This window comes from Poecilia reticulata, chromosome 2, assembly GCF_904066995.2.
Source record: "Poecilia reticulata chromosome 2, P_reticulata-male-v2, whole genome shotgun sequence".
Taxonomy (NCBI): domain Eukaryota; kingdom Metazoa; phylum Chordata; class Actinopteri; order Cyprinodontiformes; family Poeciliidae; genus Poecilia; species Poecilia reticulata.
In genome coordinates, this window is record NC_088831.1 from 33,693,362 (window position 1) to 33,718,038 (window position 24,677).

Below are 24,677 nucleotides of genomic sequence, written 5' to 3' on the forward strand. Positions count from 1 at the left end.
TCCATGTATCATGCATTTCTTTGTGTTGGTCCAACAACTAAAATGTCAACAAAATACATTAAAGTTTACGGTCGTTAAGTTAAAAGGGGTATACATTATTTTGCAACGGTATTTTGTTCAACTACTTCGAAAAGCATTTCAAGTTAGGACAGTATGAATGCCTTGAGGTAAGCTCTGCTTCCCTTCCCCCAACTTAACTTTGCACATTAATATATTGGGAACAGTTTGTTTGTGTCGGTTTGTTTTTGTTCCTGAGATTCTGTTGTCGGATAATGACACCACTACACAGCGCACATTGATTAGCTGTCGTTCTTGACTCCTATTTTCAGCCCCAACACGCTGTGTCTTTCAGGTCAGGTTATTTTTGCACTAACATTTTTGCAACACTGCAGCTAAAAGATCCGTCTTTGCATTTAAATTTGCAGCAGAGCTAACCAGCGAGAGTAAATCTAGACCAATACAAAGCATGGAGTCATCTTATTTCCTTTGTTGCATCTCTAAAGTCAGAGGAGAATTTGGTGCTCCCTGTCATGCACACATCTACACATCAGCCAGACACTTTTCCTAGGCAGAGGGATTAACTCTAATTCCCGACTACAGTGACTCAGTCTGGTGTAATCGGCTGTGCTTCTCTCAGTAGTAACAACAACCAGCCACTCACCTGCAGCGTAGGCATTCCTGCACTGAAATAGCACAGGGTGTATTAATAGCAAATAAAAAAAAAGAAAAAAAGCACTGGAAAATAATACAGGAGTCAAGTCTTCCAACAGGAATAAAGATGACAAATGGCTAGAAAGACAGAAGGGCAGACAGGTAGTCATACGCCACTGTGAAATTCTAACTGAATTAAAAGACTTTGAGAGTAAAGGTCAACAACTGACAGGCCACTGTGACTGAAGTCAATATGTCCCTGAGCAAATCAATACGGCTGTCCAAAGGACACAGTGACAAAGACATGGGAAACTACTTCTCTGCAAACATACATGTCAGACTCATAACAGGGTTATAATCTTTTATAAGAATGATTATGTGGGTAGATCCAGAGAATGAACTTGGCTGCTTTGCCTCCTTCATCCCGTTCTCCTCCCTCATAGGCCAGGCTCTGGGAACTGAGGCGTACGCACATCCAGAGCTAAAATTAGCTCTGCTGCAGCTGGAGGGCCAGAAGTGTTGGGATGGGCTGTGTTGCAGTCAAACACACATACACACACACACACAGTTCCACCAATTAGACTGGGCCAGAAACAGCACAGGTGACTGCTAACAACATCCTGTTCCCCTGCCTCCACTGCTCTGCAAACTGGGGCATACAAATGCTTCTGATGCAAATGATGTGTGGATACGCACCCGGCTACCAGATGCTGGGCCTAGCAAAAGTATTCGCAACCCTTGAACTTATTTTAATGGGATTTTATGTAATCAATACAAAATAGTGTGCAATTGTGAAGTGGAAGGAAAATATCACATCATTCTTATTTTTTTTATAAATGAAAAGAAAAAAACTCTAGTGTGGTGGAAAATTAATACTGCACACCACAATGAACACACCATCCTGGTCCTGAATGGTGGTGGTAGTATAATACTGTGGGGATATATTTGTTTTTACTAGCTCTCACAAAGAAGGTTTCGCAGCTGATGGGAGGATTTATGGAAGCAAACCAAGAAGAACATCTACTAAAGAAGGGATTCATGAGTTCAGTCCTTCTGAACTACAGTGGAACCCCCCCTAGCGGCAATCACAGACATTAGGGACCACAGCACCACCCTTCACCCCACCCCACCCCCCACCCGTACTGAGCAATTCCCTCTCAGGGAAGGCCCACACTGAAATGATTTGCATCTGGATATTGTGCTACTAACAACGCGTTCAGAGGCTGAACATTAACCATCAAAATACTGAAAGGTAAATGAGGCTGTTTTATGTTTTTAAATATAATTTGCCAAACTCCCCATTAAACAAATTAACTGAGTCTTTATGTTCAGGGATTTATTTATGGTAGAGTTGATAGAAATCGTAATACCAGCCACATGACCGCTAATCCTGCAGTGTTTAGCCCTGCTGCTGACTAAGCGTCCATGACGTCTCATACTTCAGAAAAAAGAGGGGGCAAAATGTGGAAAGAACAGCTACATAAGCTGCTCAGCACGTCTAACAATGGGCCACCTTGAGGTTTTGTGGCATGCAGAGACATTTAACACAGGCCAGGAGACCAACAAGAAGGGGGGTAGCTGGGATACCAAGGATGCTGTGAGGTCTCCAATCCAGCCAGAGGACATTAAGCTCCTTTTACTGAATATATGCATTAGAAAAATTAAACTAACTAAGCAACAGAGTGGGCGACAGTTGGCTCCAGTCATAGTGCTGGAATGAGGCAAAGAAATTACATTAGCAGGACAATGACAGAGTTCTGCAAACAACCTTAGCCAAGAAAATGAGTATTAACCACTGAGGTTTGGCCAGACAGTTTCTTCCTAATGAAATACCCAATCACTGCAGGCACTGAACCGCCAGACATCTAAAAATTATGAAATTATATAAACTACCTTTAACGTCCCGGGTTTTTCTTGTACATTTGACAGACTAGGTTGCAAACTCTTGCATGCATCGCTCCACTAAACAACTCCACTTTCCTTCCCCTTTTTTGCCATCATATCACACACACAAAAAAAGTTGGCAATAATTCAAAGGCTCTCTGGAATCAACCCGGCTTTGGCATCGGCTCAACTTCAGAAGGAGAGCGAGTCGTGACCGGCAAACAGAGCAGTAAAGCAGAAAGCTGACCAACAGGAGGGTAAAGCCCAGCAGGAAGCAAAGACTGTGAGGATGAAGGTTCCTATAGGAGCCTTACTGGACTCAGCATTCTATCCTAAAGATACATACAGAACCTATGTTCCCCTACACATACACACGGAGTCAGATATGGGGAGGAGATGGTGGAATGATCTTCCAGTTTGATCACTTAACATGCATTAAAGCCACCAGTAAAGTGTTCAGTTTTCCCTTCACACAAGAACCAGAGCGAGAAATGTTTTGGTGAAAGTACCACCTGCAACTTTTCAATGGGAAGTAAAATTAGAGCTAAAACAAACAGTTTATTTTTTCTATAAGCAGAAACATAGCTTATCAAACTTGGCCAAGAGCAAAGAGAGTTTTTCTATGGCTTAGTAGTGAATCGTTTGCTCATTTTACACAATGATCGCTTAGTTTCTGTTTTATCTGTTAGCAAAGTATTCGTACATGGCAAAGCAATTACATAAAGGGCTTTATGTAAGATAAAAATGGAAGGAAATTAAAAACAAATTGGAAAGGACAAGAGAAATGTGCAGGTAACAGCAGTGAAGTTTATTTGAAGGCCTGAGGAGATGATATTATGGAAATAATTATGACAAAGAGATCCAACTAAAAGTAGACAAACACTCTCAGAAGTATAAAGTGTTACAAATAAAAATAATTTAAGAAACTAAATAAACCCATAAAGAGACAATGCATTAAAATATTTTTAAAATTTTATGTGTACACACATTACAAGACATACTTTTTATTCAAACATATTTAGAATTTCATTAAATCCATTGGGGACTAATACTATGAAATACCAAAATGGAGTATAAAGCTAAACCAAACAGATTAATATTATGTTTAAAAACCCAATAAAATGTACCTTCTAGACATCAAGGCCTGTATAGTTATACAATTTCGGTGCTTCTATAAAAGCTAAACAGCGGTCATTTTATTCAGGCTTAATAGTACCTCTCACAACCTGCTTATTAATTTTGGTTGTCTCAAATAATTCATCCATCAGCATGCAACAAATCTTGAATTACCAAGCTCAGCCATAAACAAATCAGCTCCATTTTTTAAAAACCTTTCTTGCACGCAAGGTAATAGAAAAACCTGAGCCAGTTTTTTTTAGGCTTGACTTGGAGAGAATAAACACCTTGATCTCATCTCGTCTTAACTAGATGAGACTAGACTTTATGCTAGTGTCAGTCAAGCATCCCTTTCACGTCTTCAGCTTGTTCAAAATGCTGCTGCCCATCTTCACTGGTACACAGACATAAACACATCTATCCAATCGTCTCCTCCCTTGATTGGTTCCCTCTGCATCATGTAATAACTTTCAAATCCAAATGTTGGCTTATAAATGCCCTACTAGTCAATGAGGAGATAGAGATTTTTCTATTGTGCCTCCCAAATTTTGGAATATGTTGCCTTTAAATATTAGACAACTTTCCTTAATGTTTTTGTTTTTTCATAAACAGCTATTAAATATCTGAACAAGTGTACATCAAGAACACAGCTTCCTCTCTCTTAATAAAATTATTGTTCATTCAGACATCCCTCACGGTATCACCTCAGGACAAGAAACATCGCAACACTTTGCTAAAAAAAACTTGTTAAAATATTAAACAGTTGTCAGAGCAAGTGTTTCATATTTAGCTTAAATGATTGAGCTGAAACTGTCTGTGTGTGTGTGAGGGAGGACATGAATAGTGGAAAATGCCTCTCCGACAATTTACGCTGTTGTCCCTCAGCTGATTCCATGACGCCACTTTGCTTTTAGTGTGCACTCATCGATGAGCTGCTGAGATTCCTCTGCTTGGTCTGAGTTTATCACCAAAGGGGAATAGCGACTGGTTTCAGAAGAAATACTTTCTTTACTGCTGCTTTGTGTACAAGAGAACACACAAAAAAAAAAAAATGAAAAAATTAGAGCATAAATGTTTGGGCTCCAAATATGTTCACATTGGTCAATGAGACCAAAGTTTGAAAAACGTCCAACCAAAGGGAAAAAAACAAAAACAACAACAATATTTCATACAAAAGCAGTCATGAGAAATGCTTGGTAAAGGCATTATTTAGATAAATTCTTTAGCCAGCAGCATGTTCACAAAGTGTTAAAACAAACATCAGCAAAGATCTTTATATTTTACATTAATTATCAATTATTTATCGAAGGGCTTAGCACGTGACGGAAATACCTGTTGAGAGTCATCTATTCACTGAGAACAGACAGAGAAGTGGATTAAAGTTTAACCACTTGACCCAACAACACAGAGCTGCATGAATAATGGAGAGATGCAAACGCAGCACTGACCAAAAGGAACCAAGGCAGGTCAAAAGCCTGTAGCACAATCAAGCACTCGTCCTTCACACCAGAGCAATAACAAAGATATTATTTTGATACCAAAGGAGCATGGAATGTGACCCAGGGATCCAGATTGTTATCCTGCTTCTTACCCAATCCTTACTGCCATTGTATATTAGAATGTATGTAGAAATTCCCCTTGGCCAACAACCTTGTGTCCACTACATTTTAAAGCCAAACTAAAAGTTGTTTAATAAATCCTTTTTACTGCATTAAATTCAGAAAACAGTCTCAACACTCATAAACATTTCTTCCTATAAACCATTACTGATTATATCTTATGAAATACAATCTAAACACGCTCTCACAGTTCTTTCATTTAAAAAAAAAAAGAAAAAGTGTATTCACGAACCTTCTTGCATTTCTATGTTGGGGTCAACAATCCTGGACGTTTCTGTCTGTTGATACAACTTGGACATTATGTTACGTTTTTCTGCAAAAATGTAAGAAATCACCAGAGCTACTGGGGTTGAACTTTGACTAGACAGGTTGATTTTTGAGAAGTAAACAAACACACACATTTTTAGTGTTTTGTGTTCAATCTAAGGTGAACCTAAGTGTTAAAAAAGCTTTAAAAGCAGCCCTGAGTGGTCATCTCCATCATATAGCTGGACCTATCCTCAAAAACCACCTTCTTTCTCACTTCAAAGTAAAATTGAACATTGTGTGAGTATCTGACTTTTTTCCTATGGACAGTCTAGCACACAAAAGACAAAAGTTAAACAGTAACTTAAAGTGGAAGTCCTTGCTGCAGGAGACAACACACGTCCTGCTGTTCTTCTCCTGTGAACTGCTGTTTGGCTCACAGAGCCTCATGTATATCAGAGACAGCCAACACACACTTCATATCTGGCAGTGCAGTAAGTCAGCAGTGGCATTGCTCTCCCTACATGCCAATTACACGTCCAGCTGACTGCATACAACAAAAAATAAAATGGCCTTTAATGACTCGTGAGGAAATCTAGAAACCAACTCGGATGCTTAAAGGGAGTTCACTGAAGAAATAAAACAAATGTATCTCCAAGCTGAAGGAGAACTGTGAGGTTTCTCACATGTTCAGCCTCATGGTGTGCAACAACATGGTAATTCGTCTTTTTTCCATTCGAAGAAGAGTAAAGGCAGGGGGGGTTCGTGTCTGCCTGTGTGACTCTGTGGGAGGGAGCACTGTACAGTGGAAAATAGTCCCCACTGCTAATCCATGCCAGGCTAATTACAGCTTTGATCCTCTGTGTGTGTGCATCACCAGTGGTGGGAGGGAGCTAACAAACTGTGAGGGTTCAATACAGCAACAGAGATGCTTTAGCTTAGACACACTTCGATATGCTCGCAACTGGTCCAGATAGACTACGTGCAAATAAACCTAGCTATTATTAATTACATCAAATACATAAAACTTTTGCTAACAGAAAGTTCACTGGAGTCTCTTGTATAGTGCACAGTCCTGCAGCTTCCGGTTGTATATTAAAGTCTTTGCCCTCATTAAAGATGTTGGGTTGAACAGATTACAGCACTGAGCAGCACATGAAACTCAACTCCTGCAGACGGGGACGCAGATTAAGTGGGTAAATGGAGTTTCTGTCTAAAATAGACCACAGCTCTGATGATAGCCCAGTCCCAAAACACATGGTAGCAGAGATGTAGCAAGGGAAGAAGAGGAGGAGGAGGAGGAGGAAGAAGGCAGCTGACGATGAGCAGCAGATGGCATGGAATTATCTAGATCTTCAGCTCTGCATCTTTTGCCTATTACATCATTATTGTAATGGCAGCTTATCAATGTAGAGCGTCATCATTTTAACTTATGTTTAATTAATTCACTGGTTCAGTAGCTAAAAAAAGGATAAATAATTAAATGTCTAAGGACGACATTGCACTATGAGACAACAATTTGACTAAAGTAAAACTAACCACCATCAGGAATGATGCATTTCTGTTTACAGGAGAGTTGCTTGAAGGCCCCTTTCCATCTTAAACAGCCGGGGTCTGCCAGGTTGGGCAAACAGAGCCAATGTGCTTTAAAGCAGCTGCCAATTTAATACCCAAAGGGCCCCATGGCGGTGCTGGGACATCTTTATTTACAGAGGAACCTCGGTGTCCAACAAGAGATTTCTTAGTTACACTATACATTAGCAGGGCACCAGAACAAAGACAGCATTTTGCAAATATAGTCGCATCCTTCGGTTGTTGTTCATACAACTTTTACTACCTGCAAATTCAGCTTCAGGTCTTCGGGGTAACATTTGGGCAGACATTTTCTCTCGCTCTTCTTCGCAAAATATCTCGGGCTCGGTCAGATGAAATGGAGAACATCTATGAGTATCATTTTTTAAAACTTGATTCAAATTCCTCGTTAGATTTAGGTCAGGACTTTACCTACACATCCCTGGAAAACAGACCTACACATCCCTGGAAAACAGTTAGATACTACACTTTTCCCAGACTGTCCTACATGAATCCTGGTTCCTGAGGAGGAACGTTTCTGTCGCAAATTACAGCGTGCCATCTATAATAAAACAATGAAGCATGAAACATGCTTCATTGTTTTAACAGACCACTACACTGTAACAAAATGAGGGGTACTAACCTTAAGCTGCCATGATCACAATGTTATGACTGCTCATTGTTCGTTAATGCACTGCTTTACTTAGCAGTAACTTTGTTAATGCAATCAACATAGTAACACACTTACTGTAGCCATATCAGATATGAATGTTGCATAAAACTGGCGAAATAAGAGAAAATTCAAGCTTCCGCACCTATTTTTCAAAATAAGACAACCAGCTCTGCCGTCGGAGTTCATCCTTCACAAAAAAAACCGACACAAGACATACACTCCAAACATTCAAGATTAAATGTGTAGTAGTCAGAAATAAAACTATCAACACACTGTGGTGTTTAACCTAAAACACTGAAGCTAACTAACCAGTTACACTGACGATTCAACAAATACGCAGCTCCGTTAGCCAGTTAGTTTAATGTTAGCTAAGGTTTTATTTAAAACGAAAAGTGCCACGACAGCCTGAGCCTAAACACAAGAGTTAGCTGCCTTAGCTTGTCTCGCATACCGTTAGCATGCCTCTTCTTGTCAGCACCTGGTGGACATCCTCGCTTTTCATCAGTCGTGACCAGGCCGAGGCTCGCTTAACTGAGGCTGACTGCTGGCAGCCAAGCTCCAACACCGGGAGCATCTGCTGTGTGCGTGTGCGGTCCCCAGCTACCCGTCCTGGCACAACCTGACGCTGAGGAAGTCTCCTGGTTGGCTGCGGGTTAACATCCACAAGAGTGCTGATGATGTTCCAAGTCACCAGCAGCCCCCCTGACTGACTGACTGACTGACTACCTGGACAATTCTCTGTTTCCCCCCCCAGCTCGAGTGTAAATTAATACTCACTTGGACTGCAGAATGGCAAACGAGCCGTAACACATTGACTGAATCACAGGGAGGCAGAAGATGTGTTTGCCCAGGGCGGTCACTCAGGTCGGGTACTTTTCCTTCCAATGATCCCTGTGTGTCTCCGAGCTTCAAATGATCTCTCCACACTGCAATGGTGCTGAAAGACAGTGCAACGCGATTGGCTGGACCGAGCGGAACTCGGTGATCTGCAGGGGGAGTAGCAATGATGCATTCACGGACATAGGAAAACTCTAAATCGGGATTTCAAGTCTGAACTGATACAGTACAGTGCATAACAGGAAGAAATGCAATGATGTGCTAAAGAGTGAAAGCACCACTACTTTTCTTAAATGTATTTCTTGTATATTTAACATTTTACACAAATTATTATGGGAAGCTTATGATACCCAAGATATTTCACTCCTAATGCTACAGAAATGTTAATCAGATTTTGACTGACGAGCCAAAACAATATCTAAAATAATTTCAGTGTAACAATTGAATTCATTATTCCGACTCAAGATTTTCGTCTGATTTAATCTCAGACCAGTGGCATTTTTTGGATAAGGGTATTAAGGGCAGTTGCCCAGGACAGCATCAGCAAGGGGTGCTTGAGTGCCCAAGAAACAAAACATTAAAGGCTTTATTATTTCTAAGTTGCACTGTGAATTAGTTTCGTGTTGTATTTTTGCATCTATAGTAAATGAGGAGTTGGCACCCCCTGTTGCGTAGCCACACATATTATGCAATATGACTGGCCCGGGTAGCATTACCCTGAGAGTCCAAAGTCAACTGAGGTGTAACCAGGACATTTGAGAAAATTACATAATCACAGATCACAATTTCTGTTCAATTTTGTATCATGAAAGAAATCATGGAGAGGAGCAAATGTTGCGCTAACAGAAACCAGCATGCCCCAGCTACCTATCCTGTTGCTTATTGTGTGTACTTATTGTTTATGTGCATCTTTGGGTGGAGCAGGAAGGAGTTCTGCATCAGAGAATGCTGTGGGAATGCTACAGTAGACAGCTCAAGATAAAGTGCCCTCATGTGTAGTTTGTAGAACCTGTGATCTGAGTTTTAAACATTAGATTGGTGATACTTTGTGGAACAGAAGGAAGTGTCTGCAGGTTTTATGACAAATTGGGATGACTTGATCCTGGAGACTGTGATACAAGCTGACAACTTGCATAATGTTAGGGACAACATGTCTAAGGTCATCTTCATCCTCCAATAATGAATATTTGTGGACTCTTAAATATTACTGAGCTCACTTTTATGGCATCATGCAATTTAACTTCCAATTTTAAAAACTGTTGATAAAGTATAAAGACAACAAACTAACATAACTTTTATATTAGTTTGGGGGATGGCTCTTGCCAGAACACCGCTGTGTCAGGCGAGTAATCTACTTTCAACTGTACATGTTAAACAATTATCATGTGACAAATTAAAACAATTATGAATGTTGAAGTCCTTTTGAAGTATCGAAGTTTTGCTTCTGCTTTACAAAGAAATCGGAAGGTGTGGCATTGTTGGTCTCGGCCATGGGTCTGCACACCGGAAACCAGCTGTTCCTTCACTTTCGCTTTACAGGATGAGAATCCCCCTCGTCGGTCATGAAAGTCGAGGTTCCTTTAAAAATATTTGCAATCTTAACTTTCCCGAAACGGGTTTTCTGTGTCTATACACCACGTAGTCTCTTTCCGTCTCTGGGTATTTCCCCAAAGGCGTCATCACTTGCAGACTGCCGTTTCCATTGAAGCCATTTTACAAAGCTATAAGGTAGGTCGCTTTGTGTAAATACTTTAGAGACAACAACAAAAACAACCACGAACCTCAATTCCACGTTAACTATTGCCATATTGAGTTAATGCTTTTCTTTTCTTTCCTTTTCTTAGTCGTCGTGAATTCACTTCTATCGACAAAACAACATGTCTCCGTTTGAAGAATATGACCATAGGATCAATACTATCGCGGAGGATCTGACAACTGGGGACCGTAAAAAGGCAATTTACCTTTGTGGGAGCTTGGTTACGGACAGCAGCGTGACTTGCGTCAGGGAGACTTTAAGAGTCAAAGTAAACTTTCACCCGAACCCTCCCCTGTTTATAATGTCCATCCTCAGGCAGCTAGGACGTTACGACATTCTAAAGAGAGTCTATAACGTGGACAGAAACGAGACAGAAAAGAAGATTCAGACACAAGTTCTCCCAAGATTCAGGTAATATACTTTGTTTACCTTCAGTTTCAGTAGTTGATGTTTCATTCACTAACGCATTTTGTCTTTTTGCAGAGTACTGATGGTTACTATAAGTGACAATCTCCAAATGGAGGATGTGGAGCAAATCAAATTTTTATTAGGCAGGACTTTATCCCATGAAAAAACAGAAAATGTCAAGGTAAACCCTTATATACTTTTACTTTCAGGCTGAGAGTGTGTATGGGTTTCTGTGACTATGTGCTTTGGCAATGGGAGGGTTTCACTTTGACTGAATGAAAAATCTTACAGATGATCTGTTACAGACCTTCTTGGAAGTGATGATTGAACTGGAGAAGCTGGATTTAGTGTCACCCGAAAGAGTAGAGCTTGTCGAGGACTGTTTACGAAATATTGGCAGGCTTGATCTGGCCAGAACAGTGGCTGCTTACAAGATGTCAGGTGAGAATATTAATTGAAGAAGTTAGTATTTAAATGCTTCAAATGACTCACGAGATGCTTATGAAAAGGGAACTGAAAACGAACAATTTTTTTTGGATTCTGAGCTGACTGAAATGGTTCATTAGGCATGCAACGAAGCTGAAGGTTTTTGCACTGGTTTTGATAGAACGGTGCAGTACAGTGTATTGTGTGTATTGATGCACAGTTGCAGATTTGCCAAGACGCGCATACTGACCCCTGTCCACCACTAAAAAAGTAATAGTGTCCACCACTAAAAAACCATTACATTTGGACCATGTGGACTGTGATACAATGAGGTCACCTGGTCTGTTTAACCTTTACCATTATGGGTGTGTGTGTGCGTTACTTATCTGGGGGACATCTGACATCAGGATGCACTATTACAAAAATGCAAGCCCAACATCTGCTTAGGTTGTTTTAGGTTGATATCTGCTGGGAAACCACAGGTCCTGCATTCTAAGTGGATGTTACTTGCAAACGTATCACATCCCTCTGCATTGTTTAAAACTAGATTCACCCTGTCATGGAAATGGTTTTTACTTAGCGGCTCTTTCAGCAGGACAATGTGTTCGGCTAACAAAGGAGAAATGGTTCAGGGTTGGTTAAGAGTAGCATAATGACAGGTAATATTCTGATTAATGTAAAAGAACTGTGTGTTGAGTGAGTTGGTCACCGACTTGTAAATTTAACCTAACAGATCTAATTACAGTGCTAAAGGCAGATTTCTTAGCTGAAGATTTAAATATGCAACAATGTATTGTTCTGTTTCATAACCATAATTTGCAAATGTTTCTTGCCAAAGTCTATATTGTTCACAGTTTCTATTCAAGTCCTTAGGTCTAGTTAAAACCAAAGTTTTTTTTAAATAGTTTATTACTTTTCAATGAAGTGTTTCTTTTTTAAAGATAGTTATTTCATTTGAAAGTCTGAGTATGATCAAGTTTGTCCAAATAATAATGAGGATTTTAAAGGTTAATTAGAAAATATGGTCTGTTATGTACACCTTATTTAGCATCATTTAATTGTTAACAGGAGCAGTGGGTGATTGTTCTTCAGGTTTATCGAAGGTTTTTGAGCCCAGTCTTTGTTCCAGAATAATTTCAGATTAATGCGGTTTCTGTCTGTAGAGCAATTTAAAACTGACCTATGAGTTATGCAGGCATAAAAAACAATAAATCCAGAGATGACATCATTTTGTGTCGTACAATATATAATTGAACAAAATACGACTTAACATCGGAAGCAATTTTGTTTCAGGTGCAATGTTTGCTCGTAAGTTTTCAAATGTTTGTTGCTACATAAAATGAAATATTAAATATAGTTTGATGGGTATAAAATCTGATTTTAACACCAATGAAAAAGCTATTATACCGAAAGATTTAGTGTCTTGTGTCGTGATTGATTGCAAACCATGTCAAGACTGAACAAACATTTACATATAAAGATTATTAAAAACCTAAAAGAAAAAATCATTTTAAAAAAGTCTGAGGAAACCGTAGAGGACTTTTGGTCAAGATCACTTTAAACAAATTACAGAAAGTATTTGTCTAGTTTACATCGAAGCACAAGAAACAAGTGCTGAGTCAAGACAGCCCTGGCACACTGGTTAGATAATAAAAATATATGAACATTATATGCTACTCTTGTTAAGCTTTTAGCTAATAGGAATGGATAGTAATTGTCTCTCATCCTCTGTTCATTTTACAGGTGCAACATCTGAACACTCTTTGCCTCCACAACACAGTGGTCAAGCTGCTGTGAGTACAATATTGAAAAAAGATCACAATTTATATAAGGTATAAAATGGTATTGTGTGTTATATTTGACATCACACCTTACTGTTCCTTACTGTAGATCAGTGGTCCCCAAACTTTTTCCTGTGAGGGCCACAAAACATTTCCCTTCTCTGGTGGGGAGCTGGAGTCAGTTTGGTTTCTCGATTGATTTTCACCCAGAAAGCACATGGGCAAAAACCGTTAGTGAAACTGTCACTGGGACTGACTGGTATATATTCCATTGAGGGAAAGTAACTTTAACATATGAATTCCTCATACGTTAACATAAGCTGCTACTTACAGGCAATGCTTCGAAGAATTCGACCTGGAATGCTGCGTTCATAACAAACACGTGTGTTCATCTGCTCTAGCAAACAACTGTACTGACATAACATAAAAGTCAAGCAGTTCCCTAAAAGCCCAACAGATGGCAGCAATGCGCCATGCAAAATAAAACACCCACAGTTTACAGGACACACTTCCTGCTATAGAGCCCCCTGGTGGTTGAAGAAAAAGCCACATATAAACTGGAAAATACAATATATGAAAAAAAATCTGAATGCTTTCCACAAGAGGTGGAAAGTTTGGGGACCACTGCTTTAGATTAAGTATCTATAGGAATTTTTACAACTAATCTTGCCTTTTCATCTGATTTGATTTTCATCAAATTTGTATTTGTTAGAAAAAAAGGATTTTTGGCAATTAAAATTGTATTTTGGATAGTTTAAATAAATAATTAGAATTCCCCAATTGACATTTTTACCCACAGTAAATGACCCTAAATCTGTGCTTTTATTACTGTGATGGGTTTGTAATGATGCATTAATGACACATGTATATTTTTACATTTTAGAGTCAACCTGACCAGTACAACTTAAGGGCCGATCAAAGAGGAGTTTGTGTTATTATTGACTGCGTAGGTAATGATGGAGGTGAGAAAAAAACATTTATTTAAGAAGAGGTACCAAAACAACAACAACAAAACTTTGATTTCCATCCAAAATATTCAGTAAAATGTGGAATCATCGTAAGTGCAAAGCACCTCGTTGTTGTTTTTATTCCTCTTCGTCATCATTTTATAACAGATGCTTTGTGTTGCTGTTAGTTTTCAGAGCTATTGTTCAAAGTGTTTTGAAGCAGGCCCTCCCTACACACAGGTCAAGGTTAACATGTTGTGGGAAAACAAAAATATTAAGAAATAATTGCATCTATAAGTTGCAGGAGTCTGGCCCTTGAAGACTCCAGTTTGAGACCACGACTTAAATACTGTAAATCTAAAAAAAAATAATAATAAAAAAATGTATTCATGAACTTTTTAAGTTGACCAGATGTATTTAAAAATTCTCATATTTAATCCATCACGCTCTGTTTCCATGAATTATAAGTATGATATATATGGAAGGTGGAGTGGATGATCAGTGATATTATGTTAAAGGTCTTTACCATAGGTGGCAACACATTTACTCACATCTATATAAAGTGATATACAAAATGATTGTTTAGTGTCTGATCACAATGTCTTTTTTGTAATTTCATGTCATCTTTTCTTCCTCAGGAATGTTAGAAAACACGTTTAAGGCTCTCCACTTCAACATTCTCTACCACACCATGCTGGGTGCTAATGAGATTTTGGAAACTCTTAAAGAAGTCTCCAAACACAGACAGAGCCGCAACGAGGATGCTTTTGTCTGCTGCATCATTAGCCGCAGCTTAGATGACAATATCCTGGGTACAGACTCGTATGGTAGAGGTCTTTCTGCCAAAAACATCAGAGATCTCTTCTTAGGTGACACTTGTCCTATGATGGTCGGCAAGCCGAAACTTTTCTTCATCCAGAGCTACGTGGCTCCCGAGTCTGAGCATTTGGAGCAAGACGGCTGCAATGGCTTAGCCATGAGAGAAAACCTCCCCACAGAAGCAGACATACTCTGGAGTCACTGCTGGACAGATGAAAGCCAGCTGCTACAAGAGCAGCATCACTCTGTTTACCTAAAAGCACTGACTGATGCCTTAAGCAAAGCCAAGAGGTGGTAATATTCCCAATAAAAGTCAACTATGCTCAACATCGTGTTCTGCTCATCTAAACTGCTTCTGTCATTATCTTCACAGGAAAACAGATCTGCTTGATCTTCAGATGAAGGTGAATGGAGCCATTTATGACCATAACCAAAAACACCCTGAAGCAAATTATCGATGTGATGTAAAACACACTCTGAGAAAAAGTCTTTATCTAGAATAGAAAAGTGGCAGAAACATTATGACTTTTACTAAGCACCTAAAACTGTGGCACTGAACTCACTACATGCCTCGTGAAGAACATGTTTTCTATGTCTTTACTGACCTCTAGTGGTTAAAATGAAAGAAGACACTATAGAGGCGTAATAATGGCTTAAACGTTTATTTATTTCAGTAATTTAATTCAAAAAGTTAAAAATCATATATTATAGAGATTCATTGCAAACATGATGATATATTTCCAAAGTTTAAACCTGTTAGTTTTGATATTTGTGGCTTACAGCTAATGAATTCCTAAAATTCAGCGTCTTAGAAAATTCTAAGAACAATAACAAAGCATGTTTAATACAACAATTAAATTTGGGGTTTTATGAGCTGTAAGTTATAATTTTTAAAATTAGTGACAACAAAATGTCACTTTTTCAATTGAATGATTACCACTTTTTAATTAAATTTCTATAGCAAACTGTATTCTTATGTTTATGTGCTGTAATATTTAAGTATGTTTTCTCACACACAAACTAAAGTCTGAAAACTCATTTTATTGATTAACATTAGAAAAGCTGAAAATTTGTAATAACTGTCAACTTCTTTTGAAATATTTGACTTGCAGATCAGTTCCCTTTTCAATTATTTTCAACTCTTTTCGCACATACAGACATATACAACCATTGAACATGACCTCTGTTGTGGTGACTTTACATGACGTTCACTGCGACTATCTTTACATTTTTAGACATTCTTTGTAAATGAAGGACTCTAGGAATTTTCTCATTCATGTTTTTTTTATTTATTAAACTGAAAAATTCTTTATTTTTTTTTATCAAGCAAAAAATGTCATTAAAATTAAATTTTACATCAACAACTAGTTGGCAGCTAATGGCAAAAAAAAAGAATAAAATAAAAATCAGACTTCATCATAAAGAAGTAAAAAATTAATTGTACACTATGCTACCTTCATACCCTGTAGGGTTTGAATCATTTCAGGTTTGTGCTTTGCTAGTCTTCATGAAATCTCAAATCTAATTTATATATTTATGTTGTTGTCAGGCATGTGTTGCCCATTTTATGCATGTGTTGCCCATTTTACAAAGCCTTTTGTGTTTTTATTCACTTTATTTGAAAACTCTAACTAAAATGAACATTTTTAACAATCAGCTAATAGAGAAGATCCTTAAGACACGAATGATGTCAGATATCTAAAACCAACAAACTGTTGACACTTTTCCTGGTGAAACTGCTTTCATTCATTTTATTGTCATTAACTTTCAGTGAGGTCTTTGCTGAATATGATATATCTGGTAACCCTTCATGTTGATGTTCAGTGCAAAAAGAGGGAAGCTGAAGAGAAATCGGATATAAAGATGTAAATTCAAGGTAGACCAAACATGCAAAGCATTACGTCATATGAAAAATCTCAACTAAAATCATTGGGCAGACAAAATAAACATTAAAAACTTTTGAAAATATAACTAAGCAATTGTTTTCTGTTACCTCGCTGATCCTTTTACTACTTTACATTATTTTCTCTTGTTTTGTTATTAATTTTTATATCTGAAGGACATTTGTCATTTTGTATTTATGTAGTACAAAAGTCGTCTTTTTTGTTGTTTTTTTACGTTCCTGAGATGTAATGTATTTGTATTTGATGTATCTAATATTAAATGTAGCGTTTTCATTAGCAGGACCTCATGATAGCAGAGATGCAACCCTATGTAATTAATCCAGGTTTTGTGCTTCTCTTTGTAAATTATTACTCTGATTAATAAATGACTATTTATTTATTTATTATTTACCTCACAAATTATTAACCTGTGATGGCTAGAAGTGTACAATCTCCATGATATATTCATGGGCATTGTTATCTTTTGAACAAAAACACTAACATTATTTTGGAATGTGTTTCATTGCTTATTTATTTCTGCTTGACAAGCAACAGAAATAATGTTGGTTGTCATTATTGGGAAGAGGAAGTGGTATGGATTTCATCTTTATGTCAACTCTGACAAATATATGATATCGGCGCTCAGGAAATCCTGACTCAAATCTTCACACTAAACTTGAAGGCCAAACTTGACCAAACTTTGAAATCGGGTTGTCTCTTATATGACTATTTAACTTGTCTATGACCCGTGTACACTCACAGATCTTCTACCGCACTTTTTCATTCCACTCAATTTTTCATAAACTTGCTTGAAAATATTCTCATTTACCATTTGCTTTTTGTAGCTTATCAATAACTGCTATATAAGTGTCTTCTCCATGACTTCGTAAAAGCGACCCAACATATATTCAGCCTACTGTTTTGGACCCCTGCCCTAAAATCTTTGCACAGTGTAAATCTCAGTGATTGTTTTGTTGACTGACAGTTTTAGTAAGCTGCACCAATTTGTTTTCAAAATGGAAAACAGATTTATGTAAACACACCGACAAGAGTTTGATAGTAAATTGAATGCCGCAGTGGTAGCTTAATATTTTACATTTCATTTTCACTTAACTGTTTGCAAATAAATCTCAGTGAATAACTGAACATTTCTCCATGGCTTTGGGAGTGCAATAAAAATACATTTGGATTCCCCCTGCTTTACTTTACCTCTCGGTACTCTGAGTGAGACATTCAACAAACTGGAGAGAAACCAAATGTCCATAGATTATTTTTTAGTTTTTAGCTTCAAAAACATTTCATCCATAATGTAACGTTGACAAATTTACACTAAAGTTCTTTATTTGCTTGATATGGTATGCTGTCCTTTGCTGAGTAAATTAATTGAATTTTTAAACTGAATAAACAATGCAACCTGACAGATTTAGGGGGTTAATTTATGCACTACTTGCACAATGTGTAAGCAAATAAAAAATGTGCAAGTGGTCCCTCCAATTTAATTCTGCTCATTATAATTTTTAATGTGTAGATTATAAAATGCTTATAACAATTCTATCAAAAATACCTTATCATTAGTCTGATTTTTTTTCCCTACCATACTTTTTTCTTCCACTCAACTTTTCTTTAATATGCTAAATATGCATTTTCCCCAAATATTTTCTGCCTTTCTGTGGTTGTGGCTTTCTTTAAATTTCATTTACGTCGTAGACAGCACAGGAATGCTTCTGCAAATCTCAGAGTATTGTAAGTGCCTCAAAAATATGACAGTAGGAGGCAGGCAAGTTGTGTAAGGAGCTCTAGCACAGAGTTCACAAACACACGCTCACACACATACGAGCTACCCTCGTCGTGAACGCGCGCCGTGAGGACTGCTGTTGCTATGATGCAATGGCCACTGCGCCGTGGGAAGCGAGCGAGGAGTTGAATGAGTTTCCTCCACAGTTGAGGACACACAGCCGCCGACCGAGCCGACAGCCGCGGACACACCGATAGAAGCCTTTCCGGACTCTGTGCATGGAAACACGGATCCAGGTGTGTCCACTAGCCTTGCAGCTAGCCGTGTCATGAAGGTTGGGAGAGATTTCACACACCTTTGCGAGACGTAGCAGCAGCAGCGAGGCAGGAGAGGCACCAACACCCTGTTCGCTCTGAGCCGAAACGCACCCAGGAGCGCCTGTACACTCCGGTTTATTTATTTATCTTTATTCATTATTATTAGTCACGTTTTGTGGCATTGTCCTCATCGCCTCAGCGGACCGCATTGTACTGGACCACCATGGCTGAGAGAACCTCCGCCGGGTTGCTCTCAATGATGCTGGAACCCACGCCGGCGGTCGCGATGACCCTTCCGGCGGAGGTCCGGGAGAAGCTGGCGGAGCTGGAGCTGGAGCTGTCTGAAGGTAAGTTAAGCTCGGACTGCAGGCCAGTGTGTCCTGACTGGGGTCTTCCTTTAGGTGTGACAGCTTTCAGGACCACCGCCCTTTATTTTGACTTTTTGTGTGACACTGTTTGAAAACATATCAGCATCACTGTAGCCCCTCTTATCTGTTTATTTTGAAGAAAAATGCCCCAAATGAACTTCTACCTTTTTGTATCCTCTCATAACAGGGACTTAAGGGTCAGGAGGTTATGACTCACAATGAATTTAATTCAAAGTGTTTTTGTCCTGAAGTTTTACAATTGATCACAGATCAATCCTATCTGATCAAATGGACCTAACCCAACAACTACACTGACACACCCATGATACTGATGTATGCTTCACTCAGTCTCCTCTGTTAGAAGCATATAAAAGTTATCCATCCATCCATCCATCCATTTTCTATACACCCTTGTCCCTTAGTGGGGTCGGGAGGGTTGCTGGTGCTCATCTCCAGCTAACGTTTCGGGCGAGAGGCGGGGTCACCCTGGACAGGTCGCCAGTCTGTCGCATATAAAAGTTATAACCACTGTATTTATTCTAAAAGCAGCTTTAATAATTTTACTTAATGTCAGGTTTTGTTTACTTGCAAAATCCCTTTTAATGCTTCAACTATGGCTTTTATTGTAAACAGAGCCCAAAGCATTAAAACAAAGCAGATTACTCAAAAGGTATTGATCAACACCATTGATTTCAATCTGTTATCTGAAATGTATCTTTTATTTTAAAAAAATATACATGTTTTTCTCACATTAGCTCTATGAATGCATAACCACAAAATCGCTTCAACCGACAAAATGTTGTTTAAGCCACCTCATTGCAGTTTTTTCCTGCATTGTGTCCACTTTCCATTAGCCCTTCCTGCTTGATCCTTCCAAAGATTGGAATTAGATTTCTTCATGTTTGCTAATCACAGGACTTAACGCTAAGTTGTTGTAAATCAGCTCCTTACAGCGGGCTCATTGGTTGCTGGTAAGCAGAAATCCTCACAATGCACTAATCTAGTCCTCTGAACAAAAAGAAAGAAGTGCTTGTTTTTGTCCACAAAGGGCTTCTGTTGTTTTTTTTTTTGGGTTAATTCAGTGAGACTCATTGTTAAGCTCTTTCCTATTATCTAGTAAAATTAGCTAAGCTGTAATAAAGTTCTGCTAATTAATGACCTACATTAATTCTGATTAGATTTGTCATTTGACCCGTTTTGTTTTTTTCTCTCTTTTTTTGTGAGATTAACAGAGGAGGTCAGGTCTTGAGTCACATTTTAGATGTCACTTTTTTCTCTTTGGGGATTGTCTCTGCTGCAGAATCCCACCATGGTTAGAAGTAGATCCAAGGTGCATACACTTTAACAACCACATTAGCTGCCTCTGAAGCCTCTAATGGAATACACATGTTTTCAAGAGTGGCTACCCGTCTAATCTATATATGTCCAGTTTCCTCTTCCTGCTCTCCACATGTCACATCCTGCTTTGTCCCAGCTCAGATAGCACTATCTCCTTGCTTTTCTGCCACTGACATCCCGAGTTGTCCCTTTCCAAGTCTTGTCTCCTGTTCCGTGTTTGTCTCCAGGCCTCGCTGCCTCCATACTTCCTATATTTTTTTTCTGATCAAAGAAAGGAATGTCATGTTCTGCAGGCTAAAGAGATGACTTCTTTTTCGCTGCTCCCTCACTGACTATTCCTGTCTGCTGCTCTGAACTTTTCACCCCTTAATGATGCTCTTAAAATGCATCCCCCCTTGTGTTGTGTCTGAGTACAGTATATTTTAGGTAACTCATTTCATCAGAAGCAGATGAAAACCTGCAAGTCCTGCGGTAAAGATTTCTATGCTTCAAAATGAGCTCTTCTGCCTGAGACAGAAAATCTAGACACATTTCTCTCATATTGAGAAGCATACCTTGGTTCCTTTTGCATATCTGAGTGAATCACTTGATGTGCGAATGTCATGAAACATTTTATTCATGCAAAGTGTGATGCACACTATCCTATGCTGTTTATCAGATGGATTTGTCTGAGTAGTATCAGTTTGAAGCTATCCAGCAGCACAGATAGATAATATTCCAGCGTCAGCATCTAGGGCCAGCTGATGTGTGAAATAAACAATCTGCAACAATCTTATAACTGTAATGGTAGGCAGGTTTTCCTCCAGGGATGTATTCATTTTCAAATTCTCTTGTTTTTGTTTCTATTTTATTGGGTAAGTGTTTAAAAGATGTTGCGAAATCTGCTTTGCAGCTGTCCAGTAATTACTTTTTTTAAATAATGCACCATAATCTCAGCAAGGAAAATGATAAAACTCCCACATTTACTTTAGCGAAACAGATGAGACAGTGCTTTATTTCTTATGTGGTTTGTAATTATCATCCAGATAATTCTGCAACTTTCCCAAACTGGATCCACCTCCAATCAAATTCTCAGCTTCGTGGCTATTAGAAAGAACCTGTTATCTCTCATCTGCTGACCTAAATGCAGATGATGGCCAAAAGATAGGGCATAAAGGAGGCCAAGAAGATGGATGATCCCCATTATCTCCTGCAGGGAAGAAGTCGAGAGCGAGACGTGTCTGCTGAGTAATTCATAGAGCTTAGTCTATCATTCCCTGGGTTTTCTGCCTTCCTCCTCCATTTGCTCTCTAAACCCTCTGATTACAATGTCATTTTTAGTCCAGCACTGCTGAAGTTTGCATGGGTAAATGCCAGAGCTTTGACTTGTCATTGCCCTTGTTTACAATGCACCCATTGAGCAAACATTTACAGGGGAGTTATGTGTTTTGTCTTGTTTATGGTCACATGCATGCACTGGAAATGTATGCTGAGGAGTGCACAGAAAGTGTGCTGAGGACAGAATAACTAATTCTTTGAAACCTAAGCTATAAATACATATTAAGATATTCTTTATCATTTATCACATTGTTTCATTAAGGATACAGGCTCTAGATTTTTATCTCTGTCCTAGAATCTGCTGCTGGTTTGACCCAATTTCCCCATGGAGATCATTAAAGTTTCACTATTTATCTAAGCTGTTAGATAAGGTAGAGCATAATTTGCTGTATTCCAGCAGGTGAACAAGTCTGTCATAGGATAATAGTCCTCATAAGATGAGGACAGATGGTTTCATTATAACTGCGGTACAATACAAAAATAATAATATCTAGAGTTTGTAAAGTACTGCTAATATATATATTTGGGATTTTAAATCTAGAATAAATGTAACGTTATACATATCTGATGAGCTGAGGGGGAATAATAATTGTTTAATTGGCATAAATATTTGTTCAGACTCCTTTAATGTGATCCCCCCCAAAACATCTAGATTAATGCAATCAAAGGTTTAAAGGTTTGATTATAAAACATCTCAAACATTGACATTCGGAACACTGTTAATCTGTGAATGTTAAAAGAAGTATGACAGATCTGCAAAGATATTCTGGAGGAGCTTCAGATATCAGTTTATTAGTTGTGCATTCAAACAGTTTTGGCCCTTGTGAAAGAGTGGCAACAAGTAAGGAATTGTTGAAAGAAAGCAATCAAAAGTCCCACTTTTAGTTTGCCTCAAGCCATGTAGGGGCACCAGCAAAGATATGGAGGAAGGTGTTCTGTTCAGATGAAATCAAACTTGAAGTTTTTTGGAATACAAGCAAAACACAAAGTGTGGTGCAAAAACAACACAGAACAAACAAAATGCATGTCAATTTTTCAGATAAAAAAAAAACAACCCAATAAAAACATTTTAGTATTTGAAATAAAAAAGAAATTTGATGGGGTATTAATACTAGCACGGTATCATACATTTAAAGCCACTTTATTGAATCTAAGGTTATCTTTCTGCTAGATATGATTTTCTTTAGTCAGCGTTTGTTTTCCAGTTGAACCTAAAACTTGGTTGTTGTCCTGAAAGGAGGGTGTGGTTAGTGGATAGCTTTGGTGGCCAGCTCTTTGTAAACCTGCTCTGTGGAAAGTATGACTGTTCAGGAAACCCCAGTGAGCTGGACTCCCGAGTTTGTTAGGAAAAGACCACATCTGTCAACCACTGTTTAGAGATACCAAATCATTCTGTGGTACCTACTGTCCAAAAGGACATGAAATTAAAAAAAGGATACCACTGGACCTGCTGTGAATTTAGCCTGTTGTTTCAGACCAAATAGTGAATGAATATATACAGAAATTCTGTATTAAGAGCTTGAAGCAAATGTAGAGGATTTAGGACGATTACCGAAGGAGCTTTCAGCAATACTCCTGTGCTCTGTAATAGGATTCAATGAGAGGAATGTTGAGTCTTTCAGCCTCCAGTTTGGCTGCTGTAGCTGTTCTGAAGTCCAGCAGGAGCTACAGAAGCAGTACTGCTTCACCCCTATCATAGTTTAGTAGGGGTACCACTATAAATATTTCAAGGGTGTGCCTCAGATCAGAGTAAAGCTTCAGATACTTGTGCAGCTCTCAAGCAAAACCGCATTTTTCTCACTGCCAACTTGTGCACAAGTAATTGTGTTGTACATATTTGACTTCATTTACTTTTGTTTGTGTCTCTGGGTGCTTTGTGGAGTCGGTCATTCCCATTCTTTTTTGGTGACATACCACATAGCTTTGTTTTGTTTTAACCCACCAATGACCTACAGTACACGCTATTGTTTTTCATGCATGCCTTGCTCTCTTCTCACTCCTTGCCTCTTGTTTTTTTTAAGCACTCCTCTGCTTCCTGTCTGTCTTTGTACTGTAGGAGCCATGAATATTTAAAGTACTGCAGTATGTCAAAGTGTGTCTGAAATATATATTTTTTTCTCGATTTCTTCAACTCTTGTGGAGTCTACATAGTTTTTATATTTTCTCCAGATAAAGTATTGGACTTTTTTTGCGTTTAAATTGCTCTTATTTGCTGTTACTGGGACTTAATCCAAGGATTATTACACCAGAAGTTATTTTTTCATTATTTTTATGGAACATAAAACATCCATCCATCTATTCATTCGACATTTCTTCCTTGCTTGTCAAAAATGTTTCCCACACATTCACACTAAACCAGATGGAAAACTAAGATTATATTATTGAAAAGTATGATTAAAAAAACAGCTAAAAGTTGATAAAGTGGTTTAATACTCTCATATTTTTTGTAGATCATATTTGAAATGAAATGCATCTTGGGAACAATACCCTTTTTTCAGAAAATGTATGATTTAACATTATGCTCATCCCATTTTTTTTGTTGAATTTCTAAAAGTTCAGTAAATATTTCAGTAAGCGCCAGTGCGATTTGCTGACAAAACAGGCTACATTGACCACTTCAAGGATACTCTGTAAATTTCAAACTCAGTACACCTGATTCTTCTTACTTAAGGCTTCTGTTCTGTATCAGTGAGCATTACAGAGTTAAATGTTTGCTGCCCTTTCACTTGTTTTGATCTCTCACCTGCTGAAGACTGAAACTCCACGAAGCACCTAATGGCCTCCTTAAGGCATTGAAAGAGAGTAAAAAAATGAGCAGCACATTTCTAGGTAAATGCTATGAATATAGAATATTTTCTGTCCCAGTTCAGAGAACCAGTCCAGTGAAATCAAGATACAAATTAAAGTGTTTATGAACATGAAAGGCTGAGAGTTTTAAGAAGTGTGAAAAGATATTATACTTTTTAGATGCCAAAGTAAAAACC

The 24,677-nt window shown here is 38.4% G+C and overlaps 3 protein-coding genes across 17 annotated transcripts in view; 2 read left to right on the forward strand and 1 right to left on the reverse strand.

Moving 5' to 3' along the window:
- LOC103461646 (hyccin 2) overlaps positions 1 to 8,734 on the reverse strand; it is a 44,088-nt gene extending 35,354 nt beyond the window's left edge. The window contains exons 1-2 of one of the 4 annotated variants that reach the window (XM_017303685.2): positions 8,539 to 8,734; positions 8,213 to 8,407 (exon numbers count right to left, since the gene is read on the reverse strand). The gene's annotated coding sequence lies outside the window, so the exon portion shown is untranslated. The remainder of the gene's footprint in view (positions 1 to 8,212; positions 8,408 to 8,538) is intronic. The other 3 variants (XM_017303684.2, XM_081604216.1, XM_017303686.2) reach the window with 3 other exon arrangements.
- Positions 8,735 to 10,023: 1,289 nt separating this feature from the next.
- LOC103461648 (CASP8 and FADD-like apoptosis regulator) lies at positions 10,024 to 17,018 on the forward strand. Of its 2 annotated transcripts, none has more exons than XM_008403931.3 (8): positions 10,024 to 10,326; positions 10,443 to 10,765; positions 10,838 to 10,943; positions 11,068 to 11,203; positions 12,932 to 13,020; positions 13,853 to 13,931; positions 14,555 to 15,026; positions 15,109 to 17,018. In XM_008403931.3, exons 2-8 carry the CDS (start codon positions 10,476 to 10,478, stop codon positions 15,236 to 15,238), a joined length of 1,302 nt encoding a protein of 433 aa, XP_008402153.1. In that variant the 5' UTR covers positions 10,024 to 10,326; positions 10,443 to 10,475; the 3' UTR covers positions 15,239 to 17,018. The 2 variants fall into 2 exon arrangements, with proteins under 2 accessions (XP_008402153.1, XP_008402154.1); XM_008403932.3 differs by having other exon boundaries at positions 10,050 to 10,326; positions 12,932 to 12,981.
- Positions 17,019 to 18,453: 1,435 nt separating this feature from the next.
- LOC103461644 (DIP2 acetate--CoA ligase A) overlaps positions 18,454 to 24,677 on the forward strand; it is an 86,941-nt gene continuing 80,717 nt past the window's right edge. For 10 of the 11 annotated variants that reach the window (XM_008403913.3, XM_008403915.3, XM_008403914.3 and 7 more), the window contains exons 1-2: positions 18,465 to 18,649; positions 18,837 to 19,017. In XM_008403913.3, coding sequence (XP_008402135.2) covers positions 18,632 to 18,649; positions 18,837 to 19,017 — 199 coding nt within the window. In that variant the 5' untranslated portion in view covers positions 18,465 to 18,631. Of the gene's footprint in view, positions 18,650 to 18,836; positions 19,018 to 24,677 lie in introns of all 11 variants that reach the window. The other variant, XM_008403925.3, reaches the window with a different exon arrangement.

Excerpts from the sequence above, each read along its gene's own strand:
- LOC103461648 (XM_008403931.3), top strand. The coding sequence starts at position 10,476 with ATGTCTCCGTTTGAAGAATATGACCATAGGATCAATACTATCGCGGAG. Across the intron at positions 10,766-10,837 it reads CAAGTTCTCCCAAGATTCAG|AGTACTGATGGTTACTATAA; the intron begins GTAATATACTTT and ends GTCTTTTTGCAG. Across the intron at positions 15,027-15,108 it reads GCCTTAAGCAAAGCCAAGAG|GAAAACAGATCTGCTTGATC; the intron begins GTGGTAATATTC and ends TTATCTTCACAG.